This window comes from Squalius cephalus, assembly GCF_949319135.1.
Source record: "Squalius cephalus genome assembly, chromosome: 12".
Lineage (NCBI taxonomy): Eukaryota > Metazoa > Chordata > Actinopteri > Cypriniformes > Leuciscidae > Squalius > Squalius cephalus.
The window spans coordinates 35,531,005-35,543,633 of NC_137133.1; the positions used below are offsets into that span (position 1 = coordinate 35,531,005).

At 44.1% G+C, this 12,629-nt stretch overlaps 1 protein-coding gene across 11 annotated transcripts in view; it reads left to right on the plus strand.

Moving 5' to 3' along the window:
* Positions 1-12,629, plus strand: part of gphnb (gephyrin b) — a 103,531-nt gene that overhangs the window by 8,324 nt on the left and 82,578 nt on the right. For 4 of the 11 annotated variants that reach the window (XM_079887989.1, XM_079887990.1, XM_079887993.1 and 1 more), the window contains exon 1: positions 87-183. The exons of the other annotated variants lie outside the window; for them this stretch is intronic. In XM_079887989.1, coding sequence (XP_079744115.1) covers positions 102-183 — 82 coding nt within the window. In that variant the 5' untranslated portion in view covers positions 87-101. Of the gene's footprint in view, positions 1-86; positions 184-12,629 lie in introns of those variants that run through there. 11 annotated transcript variants of the gene reach the window in all.

Sequence of the window (12,629 nt, forward strand, 5' to 3'; positions counted from 1 at the left end):
TAAATGCAAATGAGCTGCTGCTCCCAGCACAGGGGGCGGAGCTTCAAGAGCTTGCACTCACACAGACATGCACTGGAAATTTCAAAAACTTTTAGCCTTTTATGTTCAAACCGGATTCAGACAAAGATGGAGAGACTCAAGAAGAAGTGACAACATGTAGAAGCAACAGGACATTTCTGAATGGTTAGTTGATGAGTTTATGTAGCTTATATGTAGTTATCTTCTAGTCATTGATTAGCATATTCTGTCTTGATAATCTATAAATCGTGTTCCGGGGGCGGGGTTTATGTAAATTCTAGGGTTGGTGATGTCACTAACCCGGGAGGAATGTCGTGTAGTCTCTACCAGCCGTTTGTTGTAGTCCTTAAAAAGCGATTTCTTTAAAAGCAAATATCTCCCTTTGCTTTGAACTTTGAGCGTCGTAACTTTGCAGATGTTGTTTATGCTCAAACAGCAACATTACACACTAACTAAAGTTAAAAAAGTCAAATCATAATCAACCACCCCTTTAAAAGACGTGTATTTTTCTCTCTGTTTTGGCCTTACGTCCACACTAAGACGCCGTTTTTAGCAACGAAAACGAAGTGGATACATTCGAAAACGCTGTTTTTGTGTGTTGTAGTGTGGAATTTGAGGTATTTGAAAACGATGACCCATAAATATTCATGTTTATAACAGTATTATGCCTGTTATGTGCTATTCACTTTCACACATTTGCTAAAATATGTTACTTTGCACACTCTTCATATCACAGTCCTGCATAGATGACGGAAATACAGTCGTGTTTTAGACCAAACATATGATGGTGAGTGAGAGGACACTCACTGGACGCTTCAGTGATGCTGAGATATTTTGCTAAATAAAATGATCCTGCCGGTAGGATTGCGTGATAACTTGATCATGTCTTGTTCTGTCTGTATCATCTCAGTCAGCTTTACGAGGTTTTACGCATGCGCTTGTGAATGTGAATCGAGCGTTTTCCGACGTTTTAAGTGTGGATGAGAAACCTTTGGAAAACACTTGAAAGAGCTAGTGTGGACGTAGAGCGTTTTGAAATGAAAACTTTTTCAAATCTACCCGCCGGGTTAATGTAGTTAATACATGTAGTACATGTATGTAAGTTGATACATGTTGAAACATGTAATGCCTTAGTGTTTTGTTCTTCCCTCAAAAATGCACTTGTAAGGTTATAAAGAATAGAATAGCCAAATTCAAATTCAAATTCTAATTCTAATTCTAAGAATAAAAACCAAAACACCTTCAGGACATCACTTTTGGCCACTACTGTGGAACAAAAATCACCAAAACACCAGTTAATGCAACATTGAGACTCAAAAAAAAGAAAAGAAGCAGCTTTTGAGACGCTTTATTTAATATTTTGTATCTAATGCAATTACATTCAGACTCTTTTAAGTGCCCAAATACTTTCTGGCATCGCTGTAAGTGTGTGTGTGTGTGTGTGTGTGTGTGTGTGTGTGTGTGTGTGTGTGTGTGTGTGTGTGTGTGTGTGTGTGTGTGTGTGTGTGTGTGTGTGTGTGTGTGTGTGTGTGTGTGTGTGTGTGTGTGTGTGTGTGTGTGTGTGTGTGTGTGTGTGTGTGTGTGTGTGTGTGTGTGTGTGTGTGTGTGTGTGTGTGTGTGTGTGATGAGTCACCGCGTGCTTCACTGCTGTCCATTGAGCGTTTCTCTTTAATTAAGGAAGTGGGATTAATAAACTCGTCAGTGACCTGCCCACTCACACACTCTCTTTCTCCCACTTCATGGGTTTCATCATATCACGATTTGTGAAGTTGTGGGAGAAACAGCATCAGTAACACTTTACAATAAGGTCTCATTAGTAAACATGAACTAACAATGAGCAAAACATTCTTACAGCATTTATTGACCTTTGTTAATGTTAGTTAAAGGTGCTCGAAGCGATGCTGGGTGATGTCACTTCTTGTTGACATTCGAAGTATTGTCAAACAAAACGGAGGCTAGCTCGACCCTCCCTCCTCCTCATCCCGTCCCCTCCCCCTCCCTTCTGTGCTTCCTGAAACAGTCATGAACCATTTAGAAAAAACAAACTGGATTTACCCTGTCCAGCAAAAACAGAGCCAGCTGAATGTCGGATTGGAAGCCCTTCTGCCGGCGGAGTTCTCGCCACCTTTTGAACGCTTTTCCGATGTAAATTCGGGACTCCGCGTTCCTTCTCCTTTTCCCTCTTCTTTGTTATTTGTTCATCGGAACGTCGTCTCTTTGGTCGTGTGTCGGCCATATCAAAATTCTCAAGAATATACATTTTTAACGTTAGTTGTTGTCTAGGACATCTCTCCTCTAGCTAACTTAACCCCCCCTTCATGTGCACTGCACTAACCCCCCAAACCCCACCCCCAAATCATTCTTGTCGGTTATTGGCAGGAACACTGTTTGTTATGTTTCGTGGTCCAGGCTGGGCCAGTTTGTTTTTGTTGCCGTTTGTGGAGCCTGGGCTGTCTACAGAGACCGCATTTCTTCACAGTGTGTTCAGGGGACAGGCAGCGAGCGGATAGTGAGGAGATGTTTGCTGGATGGGACAAAAAATGTTTTGGTCTAAAAAACGCGTGACATCGCTTAGAGCACCTTTAATGAAAAAAGTTAGTTCACAGTTCATTAACTAATGTTAACAGATAAAAAAATGATCTTAATAATGTATTAGTAAATGTTGAGATTGATATTAACTAAGATTAATAAATGCTGTAGAAGTATTTTTCATTGTTAGTTCATGTTAACTAATGCAGTTAACTAATAATAGAAAATTCATTTATTTAATTTTAATTTTAGTTTATGCTCTAGTAATTTTGTTATGTGCTTTCGTCACTTTCATTATCATTTCAATCTTTCTATATAACTTATATATAGATTATGTATATATACTTATATATAGATTTACTCTATATAATCGATTGTTATTTCATTTAATGTCTTCCACTTATTTTATTTGAGTTAGCTGCTAAGGCAACATTTATTAATTTCATTTATGTTTTTTAAATGTAAGTTGTTCAAGTGTAAGTTGTTATCTAATATTTATGCTTTAAATTTTATTTTATTCAAATAATTTATTTTTTCAAATAATGAAAACAATTTTTAATAGTTTTAGTTAACGCACTAATAACCACTGCTTTATATTCCTGCTGAATTCCTGAATTTGAACCGGATTCAAGAATTGCAAGAAGTACAATTAAAATGAATTGAAATACAAGGAAAATCATATAACTGTAATTTTTACCTAGATAGATAGATAGATAGATAGATAGATAGATAGATAGATAGATAGATAGATAGATAGATAGATAGATAGATAGATGGATGGATGGATGGATGGATGGATGGATGGATGGATGGATGGATGGATGGATGGATGGATGGATGGATGGATGGATGGATGGATGAGTCCAGCTCAGTGAGTGAGTGAGTGAGTGAGTGAGTGTGTGTCCACCAAAAAATTAGTTTGAAACAGTTTAAAAAAAAATGAAACCAGTTTTTATTGTCTGCATGACAATCCTGCACACACTGATCTCAGCGAGCGTTCAGCTTCTTTATAAACACCGTAGACGTGTTTCATCCTTGTTGACTGACGTGGGAAAAGAGTAAATTAGGTTTCGGAGGCTTCAATCCTCTTCCCTGCCTAAATTTAACCTTCTTTCTCTGATGGCTTGTCGGTTCCTCACGAACACCCACTCCAGTGCGCCGGATTCTTCTCTGCTCCTGGAAAAGCGAGTGCTTATACTTGCCAGCTTTAAATAATGGAGGAAGGTGCTTTTGTGGGGCACATGTGTGTGTAATGGCAGGGGTGAATAATTCAGCCTGGTCTGTTCACTCGCACCAGTATGAGAGAAGACACTCAGATCATGCAGATGCTAATGTGAGTCTCTGGCACCAGGTGTGTGGCCCTCGGGGGCCGACCTGAGGTCAGGGCTTTCAGGACTGAGAGCAGTGAAGCTGAACTCAGGTCTGCTGAGAGGAGGACATGTCTTCTCTTTAGCTGACACAAAGGGTTTGGCTTTGCCTTTATGAGTTATAGTGTGTAATATTGGGAAATCCTGCTTAGATGCTCAAATGTGCTGGAGGGCCGGGATTTAAAGGGACAGTTCACCTAAAAAATGTTGCTCCAAACCTGACTTTATTTCTTAGTAGTTATTAGATCTCATTCGTACTTTTGCATGCTCAAACTTGTCACACACATGTCACATGACCTTATCAATCATGTGACATGCAAAAAACAATGCCGTTTATGCTGTTGGTGTCACATGATCCATTTTGATACAATATACAGTACAACAAAACATTATATTATATTATATTATATTGTGAAATATTATTGCAATTTAAAATAACTGTTTTCTATGTGAATATATTGTAAAATGTATTTATTCCTGTGATCAAAGCTGAATTTTCAGCATCATTACTCCAGTCTTCAGTGTCACATGATCCTTCAGAAATCACTCTAATATGATGATTTGATGCTCAAGAATCATTTCTGATTATTATCAATGTTGAAAACAGTTGTGCTCTCTGAAAACAGAGAGATCAGCATTTATTTAAAATAGAATCATTGTGTAACATAATAAGTGTCTTTACTGTCAGTTGTGATCAATTTAATGCATCCTTGCTGAATATAAGTATTCATTTTTTTTTTTTTAAAGAAGAAGAAAACCTTACTGATCCCAAAGTTTTGAACATGTTTTGTGTAAGTGGCATTTATCATGTGACCAAACCATTAGAAAACAGAAACTGCAAAGCACAAATGTGAACATCCGTTGACCGATGAGAATTTAGCAGTGAGAAATAGTAGTGATGATCCTTGCCTAAGCAAACAGCACCAAATATTGTAAATGTCACAGCAAAGCAAAGCATGAAAATATAGAGAAGATCTTAGAAAAGGCAGATCTTAAAAGGAAGCAGGATGAAAAGAGAGCGAGAGGATGAAACGGGACGCAGAGGATCTGCAGTGTTGTAGTCGTAACACTGAAGCTGTGCAGTAATTGCTGATGTGGTCCAGAGAATTGAATGTGATGAAGGCAGATGCTAACAGACAGATTCATTACAGCTGTGCCCAGAGCAGACAGACAGGCAGGCAGAGAGACAGACAGAGAGAGAGAGAGACAGAGAGACAGGCAGACAGACAGAGAGAGAGAGAGAGAGAGAGAGAGAGAGAGAGAGAGAGAGAGAGAGAGAGAGAGACAGGCAGAGAGACAAGCAGAGAGACAAGCAGAGAGACAGGCAGAGAGACAGACAGAGAGAGAGAGAGAGAGACAGAGAGACAGGCAGACAGACAGAGAGAGAGAGAGAGAGAGAGACAGGCAGAGAGACAAGCAGAGAGACAAGCAGAGAGACAGGCAGAGAGACAGACAGAGAGAGAGAGAGACAGGCAGACAGACAGAGAGAGAGAGAGAGAGAGAGGCAGAGAGACAAGCAGAGAGACAAGCAGAGAGACAGGCAGAGAAAGAGAGACAAGCAGAGAGACAAGCAGAGAGACAGACAGAGAGAGAGAGAGACAGAGAGACAAACCAACCTCAACCAACCTCAGAGTAAAATAAAGAAAACTTTAGAAGACATGGAAAAAACTATTAAGAATTATCAAAATCCATTAGATAAATCAATAACAATATCTGAAATATTAGAACATATTAAAAATCTTAAATTAAAGAAAGCATGTGGACAAGATCACATTAATAATGAAATGCTTAAACTCAGCAGTCCCAGCATGATTCAAACTCTAGCCAAATTATTTAATCTGGTGTTCTGGTCTGGACACTTCCCTGAGATCTGGTCTGAGGGACTCATCACCCCCATATTTAAGAGCGGTGATCGATTCGACCCCAATAATTACCGCGGGATAAGTGTGGGCAGTGTGTTGGGAAAACTGTTCTGCAGTATCATCTCACACATCTCAGCACACAACACCTTAAATAAAGCACAGATTGGCTTTTTACCAAAACACCGCACATCCGACCACATCTATTCTCTCCACACTCTAATCAACAACAACATCAACGACAAACAAAGGAAAATATTCGCATGTTTTGTAGACTTTAAAAAAGCATTTGATTCAATTTGGCATGATGGTCTACTGTACAAAATCCTAAAAATTGGCATCGGCGGAAAAACATTTGACATTATAAAATCTCTGTACACCAACAGCAAAAGTGCGGTGAAGATCGGTAACCACAGAACCGCGTTCTTCCAGCAGGGACGTGGAGTGAGTGTGAGTGTGTGTGTGTGTGTGTGTGTGTGTGTGTGTGTGTGTGTGTGTGTGTGTGTGTGTTCTTCCAGCAGGGACGTGGAGTGAGGCAGGGCTGCAGTCTGAGCCCGACTCTATTCAACATCTACATCAATGATCTGGCATCAGCGCTGGAGAGCTCTACTGCGCCCGGCCTCACTCTACAGAGGTCAGAGGTCAGATGTCTGCTGTACGCGGACGACCTGGTCCTGCTGTCCCGCACACCTGAGGGCCTTCAGCAGAGCCTGTCCCTGCTGGAACAATACTGTCACGACTGGGCCCTGACAGTCAATCTGGACAAAACCAGAGTCATGGTGTTCCAGAAGAAAGCCAGATCTCAGGGACACAAACACCAGTTCCTGTATAAAGGCCAGGTCCTGCAGCACAGCTCTAGCTACAGATATCTGTGTGTGTGTGTGTGTGTGTGTGTGTGTGTGTGTGTGTGTACAGCTCTAGCTACAGCTATCTGGGCATCGACATCAGCGCTTCGGGACGCTTCGGTCTGGCTGTGAAAACACTCGGTGAAAAGGCTCGGAGGGCTTTCTATGCTATAAAGTCACGATGTGGACACTTAAAATTACCCATTAAAACCTGGATAAAATTATATAATTCAATAATAAAACCAATAATTTTATATGGATGTGAAATTTGGGGACCAGTACTAAATTGTAAAAATTGGGATAAAACATCAGTAGAAAAATTACAATTGGAAATAGCCAAAAATATTCTCAGGGTTCACAGAAACACGTCCACTGCCGGCTGCAGGGCTGAGCTGGGCCTGTACCCGCTGAACATCGAGATCCAGAAGAGATGTGTTCAGTTCTGGCATCACCTCCATCAGTCTGATCCAGAGTCAGTGCAATATAAAGCCCTCCTCGCCAATGAAACCTCAGCAGAACCTCATCCTCTGAACACACTCGCTCTCCAACTCGTCCATCAGAATATACTCCCCATCAAACCTATCATTAACCAAATCCACAAACATCTAAAAGTCACTCATGATGAAGCACTAAAAGCACATTTTGCCCTCCAGAATAAACTCCAATGTTACTCGACCCTCAATAGAACCACTAAATTGGCCAGTTATCTATTTATTAAACATTTTAAAGAAAGACAAATCCTCTCCAAATACAGATTAAGTGACCATGATCTAGAGATAGAGAGAGGAAGACATAGACTAGCATGGACAGAGAGAGAGCAGAGGATCTGTAGACACTGTGATCTACAGCACATCGAGGATGAGGAACACTTTCTGCTCTTCTGCTCGAATACACCTGTATAAGAGAAACCTTTCTGCCCAGATTTGAAATCTTGATTCCATCATTCTTTGAACTGAGTGACACTGAAAAAATGTTCTTCTTACTGGGAGAAGATGATAGTACAGCTGCACTAGCGGCTAAATATGTGTTAGCTATTCACAACGCCAGAGTCAGCTAGAGAGACCCACTGTTTATACAGGTATTCATTTATGAAGATAGATTATGTCTATTTATCTATCTATTTGTATATGCTACTGTACATATAACATGATCTATACATTTGTTTTATTATTTACATTCACTGTTATTATTATATATATGTTGATGCTTTGGCAACATTGTGTTTCACAGTCATGCTAATAAAGCTCATTTGAAATTGAAAAAAATTGAATTGAAAAAATTGACAGAGAGACAGGCAGACAGACAGAGAGATAGAGACAGGCAGAGAGACAAGCAGAGAGAGAGAGAAGCAGAGAGACAGGCAGAGAGACAGAGAGAGAGAGACAAGCAGAGAAGACAAGCAGAGAGAGAAGCAGAGAGACAGGCAGAGAGACAGACAGACAGAGAGATAGACAGGCAGAGAGACAGACAGAAAGAGAGAGATGGGTGAGTCTTGGGAAATCAGAGAGAGAGAGAGAGAGAGAGAGAGAGAGAGGGTTAAGGGGAGTCTCTCTGTCAGGGGAAATAAGTGCACTGCAGAGTCAGGAAACTCCAGCCATGAGCAGCTTGTTTGAGTTCGCAGCAGTGCAGCAGTCCTGAGAGCAGAGGGTCTTCCCTTACTGCACTTCATACTAACAACAACCACACACACGACTCCAACACCACTGCATACTAACAACAACACCACTGCATACTAACAACAACCACACACACGACTCCAACACCACTGCATACTAACAACAACCACACACACGACTCCAACACCACTGCATACTAACAACAACCACACACACGACTCCAACACCACTGCATACTAACAACAACCACACACACGACTCCAACACCACTGCATACTAACAACAACCACACACACGACTTCACCACTGCATACTAACAACAACCACACACACGACTCCAACACCACTGCATACTAACAACAACCACACACACGACTCCAACACCACTGCATACTAACACACGACTCCAACACCACTGCATACTAACAACAACCACACACACGACTCCAACACAGCCCACCACTGCATACTAACAACAGCCACACACACGTCTCCAACACCACTGCATACTAACATCAACCACACACACGACTCCAACACCACTGCATACTAACAACAACACCACTGCATACTAATAACAACCACACACACGACTCCACCAATGCATACTAACAACAACCACACACACGACTGCAACACAGTCCACCGCTGCATACTAACAACCACACACACGACTGCAACACAGTCCACCACTGCATACTAACAACCACACACAACTGCAACACAACCCACCGCTGCATACTAACAACAAACACACACACGACTGCAACACAGCCCACCGCTGCATACTAACAACAGCCACACACACGACTGCAACACAGCCCACCACTGCATACTAACAACAACCACACACACGACTCCAACACAGCCCACCGCTGCATACTAACAACAACCACACACACGACTGCAACACAGTCCACCACTGCATACTAACAACCACACACAACTGCAACACAACCCACCGCTGCATACTAACAACAAACACACACACGACTGCAACACAGCCCACCGCTGCATACTAACAACAACCACACACACGACTGCAACACAGCCCACCACTGCATACTAACAACCACACACACGACTGCAACACAGCCCACCGCTGCATACTAACAACAGCCACACACACGACTGCAACACAGCCCACCGCTGCATACTAACAACAACCACACACACGACTCCACCAATGCATACTAACAACAACCACACACACGACTGCAACACAGTCCACCGCTGCATACTAACAACCACACACATGACTGCAACACAGCCCACCACTGCATACTAACAACCACACACGACTGCAACACAACCCACCGCTGCATACTAACAACAACCACACACACGACTGCAACACAGCCCACCGCTGCATACTAACAACAACCACACACACGACTGCAACACAACCCACCGCTGCATACTAACAACAACCACACACATGACTGCAACACGGCCCACCGCTGCATACTAACAACAATCACACACACGACTGCAACACAGCCCACCGCTGCATACTAACAACAACCACACACACAACTGCAACACAGCCCACCACTGCATACTAACAACCACACACGACTGCAACACAACCCACCGCTGCATACTAACAACAACCACACACACGACTGCAACACAGCCCACCGCTGCATACTAACAACAACCACACACACGACTGCAACACAGCCCACCGCTGCATACTAACAACAACCACACACACGACTGCAACACAGCCCACCGCTGCATACTAACAACCACACACGACTGCAACACAACCCACCGCTGCATACTAACAACAAACACACACACGACTGCAACACAGCCCACCGCTGCATACTAACAACAATCACACACACGACTCCAACACAGCCCACCGCTGCATACTAACAACAACCACACACACGACTGCAACACAGCCCACCACTGCATACTAACAACAACCACACACACGACTCCAACACAGCCCACCGCTGCATACTAACAACAACCACACACACGACTGCAACACAGCCCACCGCTGCATGCTAACAACCACACACACGACTGCAATACAACCCACCGCTGCATACTAACAACAGCCACACACACGACTGCAACACAGCCCACCGCTGCATACTAACAACAACCACACACACGACTCCACCAATGCATACTAACAACAACCACACACACGACTGCAACACAGTCCACCGCTGCATACTAACAACCACACACACGACTGCAACACAGTCCACCACTGCATACTAACAACCACACACGACTGCAACACAACCCACCGCTGCATACTAACAACAACCACACACACGACTGCAACACAACCCACCGCTGCATACTAACAACAACCACACACATGACTGCAACACAGCCCACCGCTGCATACTAACAACAACCACACACACGACTGCAACACAGCCCACCGCTGCATACTAACAACAATCACACACACGACTGCAACACAGCCCACCGCTGCATACTAACAACAACCACACACACAACTGCAACACAGCCCACCGCTGCATACTAACAACAACCACACACACGACTCCAACACAACCCACCGCTGCATACTAACAACAACCACACACACGACTGCAACACAGTCCACCGCTGCATACTAACAACCACACACATGACTGCAACACAGCCCACCACTGCATACTAACAACCACACACGACTGCAACACAACCCACCGCTGCATACTAACAACAACCACACACACGACTGCAACACAGCCCACCGCTGCATACTAACAACAACCACACACACGACTGCAACACAACCCACCGCTGCATACTAACAACAACCACACACATGACTGCAACACGGCCCACCGCTGCATACTAACAACAATCACACACACGACTGCAACACAGCCCACCGCTGCATACTAACAACAACCACACACACAACTGCAACACAGCCCACCACTGCATACTAACAACCACACACGACTGCAACACAACCCACCGCTGCATACTAACAACAACCACACACACGACTGCAACACAGCCCACCGCTGCATACTAACAACAACCACACACACGACTGCAACACAGCCCACCGCTGCATACTAACAACAACCACACACACGACTGCAACACAGCCCACCACTGCATACTAACAACAACCACACACACGACTCCAACACAGCCCACCGCTGCATACTAACAACAACCACACACACGACTGCAACACAGCCCACCGCTGCATGCTAACAACCACACACACGACTGCAATACAACCCACCGCTGCATACTAACAACAGCCACACACACGACTGCAACACAGCCCACCGCTGCATACTAACAACAACCACACACACGACTCCACCAATGCATACTAACAACAACCACACACACGACTGCAACACAGCCCACCGCTGCATACTAACAACAACCACACACACGACTCCACCAATGCATACTAACAACAACCACACACACGACTGCAACACAGTCCACCGCTGCATACTAACAACAACCACACACACGACTCCACCAATGCATACTAACAACAACCACACACACGACTGCAACACAGCCCACCGCTGCATACTAACAACAACCACACACACGACTCCACCGCTGCATACTAACAACAGCCACACACACGACTGCAACACAGTCCACCGCTGCATACTAACAACCACACACACGACTGCAACACAGTCCACCACTGCATACTAACAACCACACACGACTGCAACACAACCCACCGCTGCATACTAACAACAACCACACACACGACTGCAACACAACCCACCGCTGCATACTAACAACAACCACACACATGACTGCAACACAGCCCACCGCTGCATACTAACAACAACCACACACACGACTGCAACACAGCCCACCGCTGCATACTAACAACAATCACACACACGACTGCAACACAGCCCACCGCTGCATACTAACAACAACCACACACACAACTGCAACACAGCCCACCGCTGCATACTAACAACAACCACACACACGACTCCAACACAACCCACCGCTGCATACTAACAACAACCACACACACGACTGCAACACAGCCCACCGCTGCATACTAACAACCACACACATGACTGCAACACAGCCCACCGCTACATACTAACAACAACCACACACACGACTCCAACACAACCCACCGCTGCATACTAACAACAACCACACACACGACTGCAACACAGCCCACCGCTGCATACTAACAACCACACACGACTGCAACACAGCCCACCACTGCATACTAACAACAACCACACACACGACTCCAACACAACCCACCGCTGCATACTAACAACAACCACACACACGACTGCAACACAGCCCACCGCTGCATACTAACAACCACACACATGACTGCAACACAGCCCACCACTGCATACTAACAACCACACACACGACTGCAAC